We start from the raw sequence: 15,336 nt of genomic DNA, 5'->3' as shown, positions 1-15,336 counted from the left end.
TAATGCAAGTGCCTCTTCAACGAAAACATACACAAGAACTAATGGGATAATATTCAAACGGGGGATTAAATGGAGTTTAATAAATTGCTGCCGTCATTTAAGCTCCAATGTCCTCTTTGGCAAACGAAAACAAGTTTGTCCTCATCAGAAAACTCGCTGCAGAGGTGGCAGCAGTGATGTCAGCCTGAGCATTTCTTGTACTCAGTTTGTCATCTGCTGCATTTTGTCTCTCTACATTAGACTGATGAATATTTTTATTGTTTCTCAGACGATGCCTCTGTGTAAACACCTTCAGTCAGAGGTTACGGCTCTCTTTGTGACCCCTCTGTGATGCTTAACGGTCTTTGATGTTTCTCCAACACAAAGACAAACTCTGTGGGCTCAAGTCAGACGGTTCCTGTGAAGAGATTAAAAGAGTCTCCGAGTGCGAATGTGCATCGGACAGATAGAGAGAGAAGGGTTCACCCATTCCGGTCACACCAAAGTAGAGTTTTTCTGCTTTACAAGCGTATGCTATACGGACCTACTCTGTTTTGACTGTGAGAAATATCTGAGATATGTGTTCAGTGTGTGAATGTTGAGGCCAGAAGCAGAACGAAATTAAAAACTAATTCAGCCACAGTGAGAGGCGTCGAGCTGCAGGATGCCTCGCGATGCGTTTAAGGGCTGGCGCTGTACGACAAGATGAGGCTGAAGCAGAAAATCTGTGGTTTTCAGCAGCGCTTTGATACTCCAAGGTCAGGTTGTAGAAGTCTGGAAAACTTTTTGCGAAGATCACAAACCAGCAACAAAAAAAAGAGCAGTGTTGCCATCTCGACTTAAAAGCCTGAAGTTATGTGATTTGACTAAGATAACCGAGGTGTCCTTTGTGGCAAATTTCACTCTCTTTGATCTCAGAGAAACAATTCCTCCCAAGAAAGATGGAAGCCTTCAAAGTTTCCTCCTTTTTTTAGTTTTTTTTACCCAAGGCCTTGGGCTGAGTGTACCCTTTAGTGTTCGAGAGAGGTGAGTGATAGATCGATGAGGGGGGGGGGGGGGGGGGGGAGTGAGGAAAAAAGTCTGAAATCTTTATTTTGCATGTAATGTGAGCTAAATAGGGCTTTCACCTATTCTCATACACAAAGACGAAATTAAATATCCAGCCCGTCAGTTCACCTCCTGTACCAAAGCGGACATCTATTTGACTCAACAGCCCTGCAGCTTTCTATAATGTCAAATCCAAATGCTGTGTTGAAGAACCTTCAGTAACAATATTCATTGTCATGACAGCTTGTACCAGTTTTGACATGTTTTTTCAGCACCTTTGTCGAAAAGACAGCGACAAATGAGTTAACAACACCAATTAAGGAATGAGAGACCTGCCAAACTATATTTATGCTCCTACTTTCATTTTCCATTTGGGTTATGGAGATTCCCCAGGTTTCTTGTATCAAGTGAGCCTGAATTCCTCCTCCACATTTTTTTTATTTTATTTTTTTAGCTGAAATATTTAACCCAACAGCCTTCAAACATCACCCTTCACCGCTGTGACCACTGTCCTTTCTGCCAAAGGATGATAACTCACAAAGACCACATGGTTGTAATTACAGCCCTCCGAGTTTCCACTGAATAAAACACCACGCTGAGGCTGAAAGAAAACGCTCTGAAGCCTGAAGAAAGTCAAACGCCGAGGAAAACTGAGGAAAATAAAGATCTAAGCGAGTAAGGTCAACAAAGTATAAAGATAGCAGCGAAGGAGAGTATCTTTCTCGTTCTCAGATGTTAGCGCATGTGACGGGAAGCAGATGTTTTGTCCGACAGGCAGGTCATGTGGTCGTGTAAGTTCACGGCGTAACACTTGTCAAAGCCCAATGGCTCATCACTTCTCATACCATCCACACACCGAGGCACATCTTTGGAAATAAACAACTTTTGCCATTAAAAAAGTTTAGCTTTTACAGTAAATGAGGATTGATCATAACAGCTCTTTTAAAAAAAGTCCAGACAGACCTTGAAGTACTCAGTGATTTATTTTAGCTCGGAGGAAAAGGGCTTTAAAAGTCCAGTTGTTGGACTAATGAAGTGCAGCTGAAGTGAGAGAGGATTATGGATGTTGGTTTAAGTGAGTCAGGATCTCAGCTTCATGAGAACAGATCACCCAGCTGTCTGTGTTCTGTCTCACTGAGGAGACCCAGAGAGGAGATAATGTGAGTACATCATCTGTGACGCAAATGAGCTTAAAAACCAAACATTGTTTTATAACCTATCCACTGTTCACTTTTTATTTATCCAGCGCTTCCACAGAAACAAGTCCTCTGATGCAAAATAAACCATTGCTGGAAGTAATGCCACCCAAGATGGTGATAACTGTCTTAAACACTAAATATTACTGTATTTTTGTCGCATGCCTTTTTCCTGCCTGACATATCCCTTTATGAGATTAGTTTTATATTCTCTGGATTTCAGAAGTATAAAAATGCAACTCAGAAAACACACCATCGTTGTGTGTGATGAGAAATTTAATGGGAAAATCACGAGTGGTATTAGGTTTGCAAAAATGTTCAGTCATGTCTTCTGGGCAGTGTCTTTTTTATTTTTTTGCTGAAACATGTCCTTCCATCCAGAAGGCTTCATCAATCAAGGAAGCACGCAACACAAAACTGAATCTTCCCCCAACAGCTTACTCCAAAGAGGAACAAACCAGTTATGTTGGTTCTAAGATGGTCTCTTTGGCACGCACCCTCCTCCGGTTACGGCCCCCTCCCTCGTCGACAGTCATGTCAAACTGGTTCAAAAACAACAAAGTCCATGCTCAATAATACAGGTATACGATCCAAAAATTTTCATTCATGGCATCTGGGCAGTTTCTTTTTTCTGGACTGCCTTCTGGATGCAAGGTGAAATGTTTCAGCAAAAAAAAGAAATAAACTGTCCAGATGACATGACTGAAAATGTTTGGCTTGTATACCTGGATTATTGAGCATGGACTTTTTTGGTATTAGGTTTGGTTTGTTAATTGACTTTAAATAAACTATCAGCTGTTCAGCATCAACTTCTCTGAGAAAGCATGACATAAAATACTTTGCCCAATGATTTTTTTTTTTTTAGATTAGGAACATCCAAATAAGTTTGATGTTGACTTTCTGAACTGGTTGTTTAGGAAACAATATCAAATGCAGAATCAGATGGTAACAAATCTGAGCTACAGTTTAGAAAATATGACTTATAAAGCTTGTTTTGGGGATTTTTGAATTTATTTTTGTGTGTGTGTAAAATTCAGCTGCAGGTCTAGAATGTTTATTATTGTTTTTATTTTAAAACAATTAATTAAAACACATATTTTAATAAATTATATCACCATTAATTCCTGTATGAAATGTTGTATATTCTTATTTAGTCACTAAATTTGCATCTTTTTAGCTCAAGCAAACAAATGAAATTCAGTCTTAGCACATTTTTACAGTATTTGTCAACAACAATAATATCTTGGTAAAGTGAAGTATACATCAAAACTAATACAATGAGGCTGTTGATATTTAGCCCACTTCTGCCAAAATGAATATCCTCCTCAGTGTATCCAAATCTATTTTCCAGCTAAACATCTGTAAAACAATTAAACTGTGATTTTTAAGGGAAACTAAAAGCCAAAACCATATTGTGCCATTAGCGCAGCATAAAATCTGTTGTCTTGTTGATGTAGAAGAAGGAAACCAAAGAAAGATTTCTCTGTTTCCCCTGTAGCAGAGTGTGGAAGCTGTGCAGCAAGATTATTCTTCTGTGCAGACAAAACACACCAAAGATAGATCTGGCTGTGCAAGACTAAACAATTTGAATACATTATCATTTTTAGCTGAAACACATTCTATGGCAATAACTGACTGTTACAATCATCACTTATTACTCTTACTGTGTAGCAAAAGTGCAACAAGACAAAAGTTCATAAATCTGTAAAGGTTAGAAAATTAGGTCTGCTGTAAATTCATATAGAAAATATTTTCTTTGAAAAATGACAAAAGCCTAAAGATCTTACTTTTCTCAGACAAATAATAACACAAAGTACCAGTTTTGCCACCCTAATATAAACTGCTAGTTAATAAATGTGGTTGCATCACCTCCCTCCTGCTTATTTGAGCTTTTCTCTAAACTATCCTGATGCATGCTCAATAATCCAGGCAGAAAAATCTAAAAACGTTAAGTCTGGTCCTCTGGACGGGTTCAAAAAGAGCTGAATACAGCTCCTCAGACTGAAGAAGTCTTTCGGCTGAAAGACGAAATGTTTCTACAATTTTTTGTTTTTTGAACCCGTCCAGAGGACCTGACTTAACTTTTTAGATTTTCTCTAAACTTTCCTGAGTAAAAAGTCGTTATTGTCATGACGATTAAATTATTAAATTAGCTTCGACATATACTTATGATTATTCACCTAACTTTAACAATCACACCATGCAAACTGACTTGGGATGCACGATATTATTGGCATGGTATCGGCCGATATTAGCGATAAAGTTAAATATTGACCATTGGCCATTCCATCAAAATAACTCACCGATATAAGGCACTGTTTATATTTATATTTATATATATATATATATATATATATATATATATATATATATATATGGCACTGTTTTTGTATGACAACCCAGTGACAAGGACGCCTGCAGCGTTAGCACAACGTTATGACACGACATGTGCCGTTGAGTTTAGATTTGTGAAAATTTACAAATTTGCACTGTTCAGGTGTTGTCATTGTGTTAGAGAGAGTAAATGTCATGAATAAATTTGACATTAAACATAAAACAAGTTTGAAGTGTTACATCATTTTCAGCCCCCTTTTTGGCATCTGCATTTGGTAACAAGCCAAATTGACAAAGACCGTGCAGAATAATGTAGTATTTTAACTCCACAGCAAAGAAATCTATGTAGTCTCTGTAAGTAGGGCTAGGTAAAAAAAAATGTTGGTATTTGTATCGTTTACAGACCAAATAAGTTTAACATATCGGCATATCGGATATCGGCCAAAAATCCAATATCGTGCATCCCTACTTAAAATGTTAAAGGTCCTTGCAGTTTTATATGTTTTTAATGATCTCCTTGGGAGACAGAAAGCATGCACAGAGGAATTTGAGAAATATTTCATGTGTTTACTCCCCACAGTGATATATGTCCTGCCTGGTGCGGGACAACGAGAGCTGTTCACATGTGACTCGAGACCAGCTCTGTGCTGTGGTTGCCTTTTTTTGTGATGAAGTCCACCTGTCTAATCCTCTGTCTGCAGTTACTGATCTGTGCTGGCTGTGGGTCATGTGTGAATGCATAATAAATCTTTCTGCTATGAAACGGAGTGTTTAACCCAAAGACCATGCAGCTGGGTTAGATGTCTACATTTATACGCAGTCTTTCAAAAATGTGTGTGAGTTTAGTTCTTCATGTGTTTAGTGGATAACACTTCATTTGTAATCTTGTTGATCCAACTCTTTGGTGAATAAATTATGTCACAACTGTTTTAATTTAATTAGATTTTATTTTACTGTATCACAGTGAGTCTTCTCCACTTTTTGGCAGTGACAGCTTTGAAAAACTCTGACACAGCTCGTTGGATTTAAGCCTAATCAGAGGCATTTTAATGTATTCTCTGGAAATCGTGAAATTGCATCCAAGCTTTTTGAAACGTTTCACATTTGTATCAATGAGAAGAAAGAGTATTTCTGGCTCTTTATCTGCTCTCTTATCTTTTTCATTTCAGCAGAAGGTTTTATCTGGGATTTAAAATGAGAATCCTAATCACTCCTCTGAAGCGTTTTCAGTCCAAGATTGTGTCTTTGGGAAATATTGAATCTTGCTACTTCAGGCAACCATTTGTAGTTGTTATGAATACCAGTTAATGGGATCAATCTTCATTCATTTGCATGTTTTTCATAAAATGATTTCAATCTCTAATCTGTTTTATTCCCAGAACAAACCGTATGTTTTAATCGTTGTGAATGAGTCATGTTTTCTACTTTTAGATTAGTCAAATACAGATAATTCTCCACAGATATCTTTCTCTTACAAAACGCCCACGAGGTTTTCTGCTTGTTTTTTTCTGCCAGTCTCAATGCCATTTGTAAATGTCTCTCCGTAGGTGTGATCCGTGAGAGCTACCAGAAGGGTCGTGATCAGCTGGTTCCTGTGACCCTGTTGGCCATAGCTGTCATCCTGGCATTTGCAATGGGAGCCATCTTCTCAGGCCTCATTGTCTATTGTGTGTGTGACCACCGGCGGCGAGATTTGGACCTGACAGGTCGCAAAGAAAAGGACAGCCTCCACCTTCACTCCCGCAGAGGATCAATGAACAGTGTGACCAAGCTGTCCGGTCTGTTTGAAACGCAGGCCAAAGATGGTCGCCCGGAAGCCATCCTCACCCCTTTGATGCACAACGGGCGACTGACACCAAATGGGAAGATGCTGATAAAAGCTGACCAGCACCACCTGGATCTTGCTGCTCTGCCAACACCTGAGTCCACACCCATGCAGCCACGTCGTAAACCCAGCCGGGGAAGCCGTGAGTGGGAAAGAAATCAGAACCTCATCAACGCTTGCACCAAGGACATGCCGCCTATGGGCTCCCCTGTCATCTCAACAGACCTGCCCCTGAGGGCCTCACCTGGACACATTCCCAGTGTGGTAGTCTTGCCTCTGCCGCAGCATCAGCACCAACTTCAGCCTCATCTGCAGCAATCCTACCAGCATGAGTATGTGGAACAGCCCCATCATAGTGATTTGAGCTTGAGCCATGGCATCATGGATGACCAGGGGGCCACGCTGGAGTACAAGACAGCAAAAAGCCACATGGTGGATCCAGATGGGGGGCTGCCACCTCGTGTGCCCCAACGAGAGGCGTCTCTCACCATCCCTCCTGCCGTCCCACAGATGGGAAAACGCCTGGAGGTCCACTCGTCGGTCTACGCCCTCCGAAAAGGATCAGCATCTGTTGCGTCTGGATCCTCTGCCCTGAAGAAGCATAACACCAACTCATCTAACTCCTCCCATATGGCGAGGCATCACAGCTTCCGTGTGGAGACACCACCGCCTGCACCCCAGAGGGTGGACTCTATACAAATGACAGCACAGGGCATATCACTATCGCGACAGCCTAGAGTGATCTCCTATGGCTCACTGCCTCGAACAGGCATCAAATACCTTAAGCCTGATGTCCCTCCAAAACCTTCTGTAGTCTCACTGTCAACAAAAGTCAAGTCCAGTGACTCTGGCACATAGTCAGCCTTCAGTCCATCAGTCCAATGTGAACACACAAAAGTGAAAGGTATTTTTCTGAAAGAAAGAAAAAAAAAAACAGGGAATACTGTACAACTTGCATCTCCTTCAGTGCTTTTATTTGTTTGTTTATGTTTTTGGTGTACATTGTGGTGGAAAATTCAACACATTTCCCCCTCCTAGAAAACCCTCCTTTTGATATAAATATGTAAATATAAACTGGTTGTTGTCTGTTGTCCCTGTCATTGAGCTCATGCTCTGACCAGCTTCCCACTTTGTTTGTGAACAAAATGGGACCGTGTGCTACTGAAAAAGAAGACAAGTCCTGTACTGAATATTTCATCCTTTTGGCACCTTGTAGCATTCAAGGCGGTGGCTCTCTTGTTTGTCGCGTCTTTGGCTGCCATAGCTTGACTTGGTACTTTATCAGGCCAATAAAAGCACATAAGAAGATGACATGCAGGGTGGCAGAGCATGGAGAATAATAGTTGTACAGTACCTTGATGACTGAAGAATCTGAGTGGAGGGGCACTCAGAGAGATGGACTGAAAGGACAGGCACCTCCCTGATTTCTGTTGGAAACTGTGAAAAGCATCTCAGTGTTACAGCAATCAAGACCTGCCTGGGTTTTACCGAAAGCCTGGCCAGAAGAATCTTCTATTGTAATGGTAACTAAATATCATGTGACTGTTAATACTAATAGCCTGTTGTATTTATTTTTATTAAGTGCTTTTAAGAAAATAAAAATAAAAATAAAAACAAACTGACTTTCTAGGCTCGGACAGAGAGAAGACAAAGAAGAAATCTTTTAATTTTAATTATTCAAGTGAGGAGAAATATTTAAAGTCATTAAACTGGAGCCAGTAGAACTTTCTCAGTGACTAAAGGTCCATAAAGGTCTTACTGTGTGATCAGTGGGACCTGCTTGAGGTGTACATGACCTCTGTGATGCGAAGGAGATATTTATTGAAACTGTGCCAGTCCTGACTTTCATTTTTACAGACTCCATAGTTTCAGACCAATCATTAAAAAAAAAAAAAGACCTGAATCTCACCTTTTCACTCCTCCGACCAGAACCCCACCCCCAACCAGCACTGTGGTTTTTTGTGTGCGTCAGAAACATTTGTCCTGAGCGGCTTATTGGTGCCATCAAAGCTCACTGTTGCATGTTGCAAAAAATAAGAAAAGCAGCTGCAGCAACAGTGCAGGATTCAGAGGATAGACTTTCAAAACGATGCTGTGGGTGAGGCTGCAAGCAAACCGAACGATGCTCCCTCGTCGGAACATACCGTTACGTCCGGTGGCGTCACGCAGACGAGCAGGCGACAAACGAAAACAAAGAAAACATCTGTACTGCCTGCTTCTGTCTCCACATGTAAATTTGTGCCTTACACCCTCAAGTAGTGACAATGTTTTCTTTAATAGCTGTTAACTTTGTGTCTTTGTTGTGTTTTTTTTTATTATTATTATTTTCTTACGTCATGTTATTTCCCTGGTTTGATAAAAGGAAAAAAAAATACATTTTAAAGAATGTAGGTGTTATTGTTGTAATTCTGGTCCATAGACATTAAAACACAGTCTTTTTCTTTCTTACAAATAAACACATGCACACACACACACGTAACACACAACATCTTTGTGGTTCATTTCTGATTGTGCCATTAATGCGCTTAAAGCAGCCCTTTCTGTTGTGCTGGAGTGTTGATGAAAACGTCGTGTTTTTGATTTTCTGTTTTATACGAGCTAAAAGTCCTGGTGTTTGTTTCTACTTGTTTTGGTGTTCATTTGGCGTGATGGTCATTTGACTGAAAAACTGAAACTTAACATTTGTTATTTGTCAAGAAGGCCAAGGTGAATTTGTAGCAAACTCACCGTATGAGATACTCATAAGACCCTAAAGAACTAATTTAAGGTTACATGTAACCATTCATTTGGGAGGCGGTTGCAATAACAGGCTGGTTCCTGTTAAATAAAAAAGTTGGCATTATAAAATAAACATCGTTTTTTTTTTATTTAACTCCCTTTTTTGCAATGAAACAAAAAATCAATTTGAAAAAGTTTAGATGCTTTTTTTTAAATTTACTTCACAACTCTCATTATTAAGGCCTTGACTAATATCTAAAATGACCTTTCTGCTTTATTTTATTTTTACTTAGAAACTTTTATTGATCACTTCTACCCTTCACCTGAACACTTAAATCAGTGGAGCACTCTCCTAGTGTCGTATGTGTTGAAAGGTCACAGTTTTATTGACATGAAGCAATTTTTCTGTTTCTTAATGGAAGAAAGCCAACAATGTCTGAATCCACAGCTGAAACAAGTGGGACATGTAGGTTCTGGGACTTATTTATATGTGATGCTTGCAGGGTTCAGTCGCAAACAATGGGCCATGGAATATTAGCTGAAAGCACAAGCCAAGGTAAAAGTATGGAGCTTGGCGAGTGTCAGGTGTTGAAATAAAAAGGAAATCAGTTCCCTTGGTTTAGTCAGCCATGTGCATGGATTTGCAATAATGTTGGACTCATCAGGTGTATTGAGCTGGGTATTTTTAAACTAAATGGAGTAGCTTTTATTAACCACACCAACAGATGTGAAACGAGAGTTTGGAAACTGTCTATTGCATTTTCAAGCCGGAAAATTCAACAACAGCAATAGTATTGTTTGTAGTTTATTTTCTGTTGAAGAAATGTAAAAATTGTGATATTTACAGAGAGTCAGAGTCAGAGTCAGAGTTTCTTTATTGTCATTCGCACCTCATGGGGTACATGTGGTGGAGCGAAATTATGTACACAAGGTCCCAGGCTATAGTTCACACGCATAAATCGCGCGGAGTCAGGCACAGAGTCAATATCAAAACTTCTAAAAACTGGGATGGTACCGGGAGCCTGTGAAGCTGCAACTGCTCTGAGCGCGGCCATCTTACAATGGCTCATTTAGAAATTATTTCTCCTGGGAATAAGTTTTGTCTAAAGTTTTAACTTCACTCAATGATTAATTGTGTGTTCTAATACAAACTGATGCATTTCACCACATCTGTGTTCCTGGTACTGAGGCAGCAGATTTTCACATCTGGTTTTATTTCTACACTTGACAAATGCTAAGCTCCAGTTAAAAGTTCTCAATTTTAAACATTGTCTGAGGGCATTTAAGAAAAGCTATCCATTAAATAAAGCAATGTAAGCGGCCCAAGATTAGCTTGAAAGTGTGTGTTTTAGGACAAGAAAATTGTTTTACCTGCCAATGTCCACCAACCTAAAACTTCCATAGGTCTGGAATAATACTGACAGCTGAACATTTCTTGAATTAAATGGTCCTTGCCTGGAAAAGTCATGATGTCAACACAGAATGTGAACTGGAAAACCAGTTCTGAAATGTCCACATCCTGTGTAGACATGTGAGTTTAGCTGTCAGGGCTTTTAAGGTTCTGGAGCTTGAATCTTTTTGATATCAGAATAAGGTTAAAAGATTTTAAAGGCTGGTTTGGGGTAGACTGTGAAGGCTGCTGTGGACAGTGAGGTTCTTTAGTGTGTGCCTTTTTGTCTTTCACCCTTGTTATAATTCACTGCTATTAGATGCAAATCAACTCTCTCATCAACCTTTCAAACTTTTGAACTTTGTAAGCTTGTAATATATTGTGATGTCACAAAGTTTTTTGCCCTACTCTTTCCACTTCCTTAACATCTGATTCACAACCTATTGTATGTTGTAAAGAAAAACAAACTTTAATTTAATGCAAAATGTAATTAAAAAAATAAAAATAAAATAAAATTCTGTGATACATGCTTGACTTTTCACTTGTTTTTTTTTCCCCATTAGACCCTTGAAATTTTCTCAGCTTGGTGCAATACCAAATCAGGTGCTGGTTTCACAGAGGGTTTGAAGCCTCCTTTAAAAATATCATTATTTTGTGACCTTAAGGTGGTATCGCACTGCTGTTGGGAGACTTGTTGGTGTATCACAGGAAAATTTGAAGGAAATATGTGAATCTTTTTCTTTTCAGTCGCTCTGATTTCTGAGTGTTTGTGATCAAGTGACCAGCAATCCATGAACCTACATTTTGAGCAGCCAGTTAAAAAAAAATAAATAATGTCCTATTTGTGTATGCACAGCTTAAGAAACTGCTTTTATGGCTATTCAGATTGTTTTGTAGTCTATCTCTGCCTACATCATACCCGCCTTGGCAGCCACCCCCACATGTATGATTTAATCTGGAGTACAAAATGAAAATGAGCAGATCTGGACTAGTTTTGTTGTTGTTGTAAGTATCATCAGCAACGTTTCTAGACCTGCTTTCTGTCATAGAAGAACTCATGTTTGGGGTAAAAACAAAAAACAGCTCCAGTGCTCTTGGGGGGGGGGGGGGGGGGGGTGTGTTGAAAATCTATTTTTAAAAGAAAAGTTGTCACAATTTCTTTGAACATGTTTAAAAGTCAAGCAACTAAACTGAACGCCTCTGCGACTCACGTGAGGAAGAGGACACCCCTGTGTAAGTGGCAAAACATTTTGGAGGCTCCCTCATGAACGGTGTTTGCATTTGCAGCCTAGTGATTTACCACCTTTGGGTTATTTTTTTCCCAGTTAAACCACAACCAACATCTTAAGATCTGAGGTAGGAATAGGATAAATTCAAATGTTTAATTGACTTGTCGACATGTACTAAAGTACTTCAAGCAATCTTTTTTTTTTTTAGTTTTATAAGTGAAGCAAAATAGATTTAGCTGAGAAAGTTTTAATACACTCACTTTCAGCAAACAGCAATTAAAACAATAACCTTGGATTAAAAATTCAGAAGAAGGACAGAAGCAAAATGACAAGTATCCTGATGCATGCTTTATATCCAGGTAGATGAATCTAACAAGGTTGAGTCAGGTCCTCTGGACGGATTCTTCTTTGATAAAACTTTTCATCTTTTATCCAAAAGACTTCTTCAGTCTTAGGAGCTGCAACAACCAGTCTTACAAACAGCACCTTCTCATAATGGATCAACTAGTTTGCTGGTGGCATCCAAAACTAGTTGTTCACATGCAAAAGTAGGACATCAGCCTAACGACAGATCATTAGTGCCCTGATGGCTGTTTGCTATTCACAGAGGGCTGAGTGATACTAGCAATAACAGCATTGGAAGAGGGGGACAGTTGAACACAGAGGCCTCCACCTTGTTTAAAGATAGACGGGTTCTCTTTACAAAGATGGCCTCCTTCACTCCCCTCACAACCCATTGTTCCTCTATATCCAGGATGTGAACATCTTCATCCCTGAAAGAGTGACCGCTGGCCTGGAGATGAGTGTAGACCGCAGAGTCCTGGCCTGATGTTGTTGATCTTCTGTGCTGGTCCATTCTTTCGGCCAGTGGCTGTTTTGTTTCCCCGATGTAAGACTGATCACAGCCCTCCTGACACTGAACAGCATACACAACATTACTCTGTTTGTGCCGGGGGACTGGATCTTTGGGATGAACCAGTCTTTGCCGTAATGTATTTTGGGGTTTAAAAGCCACTGGGACGTTATGTTTAGAAAATAAACGTCTCAGTTTCTCTGATACTCCCTCAACATATGGAATGACCACTGGTCTGGGTCTGGGTTCCTCCTTTTCACCTGATGGCTGACAGGAGTCCTGTTCGGGTTTCTTCTCTGCTTTCAGGAAGGTCCAGTTAGGATATCCACATTGCTCCAGGGCCTGTCTTGTGTGGGATTTCTCCTTCTGCCTGGCTCCTGAGTTAGTGGGGACACTGTCTGCTCTGTGGTACAGAGTCCTGATGACTCCTAACTTGTGCTCCAAAGGGTGATGGGAGTCAAACTGCAAATACTGGTATGTGTGGGTGGGTTTGCGGTACACCTCAGTTCCTAAATGTCGTCCATCGAAGACTGACTTCACAGGCCAAGAAAGCCAACCTGCCATTTTTTACATCTTCTTGTGTGAACTTGATGTATTTATCCACAGAGTTGATGTGGTCAGTAAAATGTTGGACTTCCATCCATCCATCCATTATCTTTACCCGTTTATTCCATTTTGGGTCACGGGGGGTCACTGGTGCCCATGTCCAGCAATCACTGTGCGAGGGGCGGGGTACACCCTGGACGGGTTGCAAGTCCATCACAGGGCCACATAGAGACAAACGAGACAAACAACCATTCACTCTCTCACTCACACCTAGGGACAATTTAGAGTTACCAATCAGCCTAACATGCATGTTTTTGGACTGTGGGAGGAAACCGGAGTACCTGGAGAAAACCCACGCATGCACGGAGAGAACATGCAAACTCCACCCAGAAAGGCCCCTGGACCGGGGTTTGAACCAGGGACCTGCTCGCTGAGAGGCAGCAGCTCTACCAGTTGCGCCACCGTGCTGCCCATGTTGGACTTCCTGAAATTTAATTTTAACCCAGGTGTCATCAACAAACTTAAACCAGTGACTTGGTGGTGTCTCTGAAAAGGACTTCAAGGCTCTTTTCTACCTCCTCCATGTGCAGGTTGGCAACAATATGAGAAACTGGAGACCCCATAGCACACCCATTTATCTGCCTATAATATTGCTCCCCATATGTGAAGTAGGTTGACTGCAGGCACAGTTTCAAGAGTTGACACAGTTGTTCTGTGGAAAGCGTGGTCCTGCTGCTCAGAGTGGTGTCTGATTTTAATTTTAAACTGACCACCTCTACTGCATCATCAACAGGAATGCACGTAAAGAGTGATGTGACATCAAAAGAGACCATTGTTTCATCAGTCTCCATGATGACATCCCTCACCTTGTCCACAAAGTCCATGGTGTTCTGTATGTGGTGTTCTGAGCTGCCAACTAAAGGGATGAGTACAGACGCAGATATTTGGAAACATTGTAATTGACAGAGTTAACCAATTGGTCTTAAAGGTACACCTTGTTTGTGGATTTTAGGTAAACCATACAGACTAGGTGTGGCCTCCCCTGGGTACAGTCTGTGGTACAGAATACAGTCAACAGCCTTGTCCTGCTCCAAATGTTTCAGGCATTCTAGCAACTTCTTCTTAAAATGACACAAATATAAAAAAAAGGTTTCAATTCATTTTCTGCCTTTGTTGACTCAGAGTGAGGAATTAGATAAATTTATGTTTTGCATATATTTTTTATTCTCCCTGGCTTCCCTGCAGTGCTGATGCTGCCCAGTTTGAGTTACAGCTATAAAATATTTTAAGTTACTACTTTACTTTAATGATGTTGTTCTGTTATAATGTTAAATAGGTTATCACAGTGACATTAAAATGTTTACTTCGTGACACATTTTCAGTAAGTCTCAACCAGTTTGGAAAAAAAATGAATGATGTAACATCAGCCTCATGTCAGAGGAATTAAAGACTTGGCCACATGTTCCTAAAAAATGGCAATTTGTGATTAACTGTGAAATGTCTTAGTCACTGATGTATCAATCAGTGCCTTTTCTTATTGTTTACAAGCTATACACAGGATTTATTCAAAACGTTTGAATTTATATCAGTCAGCGGTGCTATTATTGAGAGTCTTTAGCTTAATATATGCTAATGCATCTTGTAAGTAGGATTTTTTTTTTTTGTAGAACGCTGCAAATCCTTTTGAATGTATATCAGCAGAAATCAATTAAACTTGCCTCATGATTTGGCATTGTGACCTGTCAATCCAAGAGCTTAATGGCTCTTTTCCTTGACAGCAGCAGCATCAGGGGTCGGCCAGCCAGGCTTTCTACATCCCAGCCAGCTTGGGTTTACATCAGCCGACCAGTCGTTCATTTAGCCATGAAGCCCCCACCGGTCCCTCACAACTCTAATCCACCTGACTGGGTTGTGGCTTGCCAGTGCTCATTTTGAGTGTCCTACTATCTGTGGTCACAACCAGTTTAGCTGTGTGCTAATCCACGTTGTTACATCCAGCATTCATTATCCTGTCACTGATACACGTCTGCATCAGTCGCTGCTCTTAATGGCAAAGAACGGCATGGTGATTTTTAAAATATGTGGTTGTTCCATCAACAGTGACTCAAACATTTAGGCACACAGAATAAAAATTAAGCTGGTAGAAAGTATGTGTTTATAGCCAAATTTTAAAAAGGCTCACATAGATTTATATTTGGTAAAATGAAAATGGACAGTCA

At 40.2% G+C, this 15,336-nt stretch overlaps 1 protein-coding gene across 2 annotated transcripts in view; it reads left to right on the top strand.

The window, feature by feature from the left end:
* The window catches only part of sema6a (sema domain, transmembrane domain (TM), and cytoplasmic domain, (semaphorin) 6A), a 68,830-nt gene extending 59,567 nt beyond the window's left edge, over window positions 1-9,263 (top strand). For both annotated transcript variants that reach the window (XM_037680968.1, XM_037680967.1), the window contains one exon: window positions 6,104-9,263. In XM_037680968.1, coding sequence (XP_037536896.1) covers window positions 6,104-7,239 — 1,136 coding nt within the window. In that variant the 3' untranslated portion in view covers window positions 7,240-9,263. The remainder of the gene's footprint in view (window positions 1-6,103) is intronic.
* Window positions 9,264-15,336: the final 6,073 nt, after the last annotated feature.

This window comes from Nematolebias whitei, chromosome 8 (assembly GCF_014905685.2).
Source record: "Nematolebias whitei isolate Nwh7 chromosome 8, NemWhi1, whole genome shotgun sequence".
Taxonomy (NCBI): domain Eukaryota; kingdom Metazoa; phylum Chordata; class Actinopteri; order Cyprinodontiformes; family Rivulidae; genus Nematolebias; species Nematolebias whitei.
This window is presented reverse-complemented; position numbering and strand designations above follow the sequence as displayed.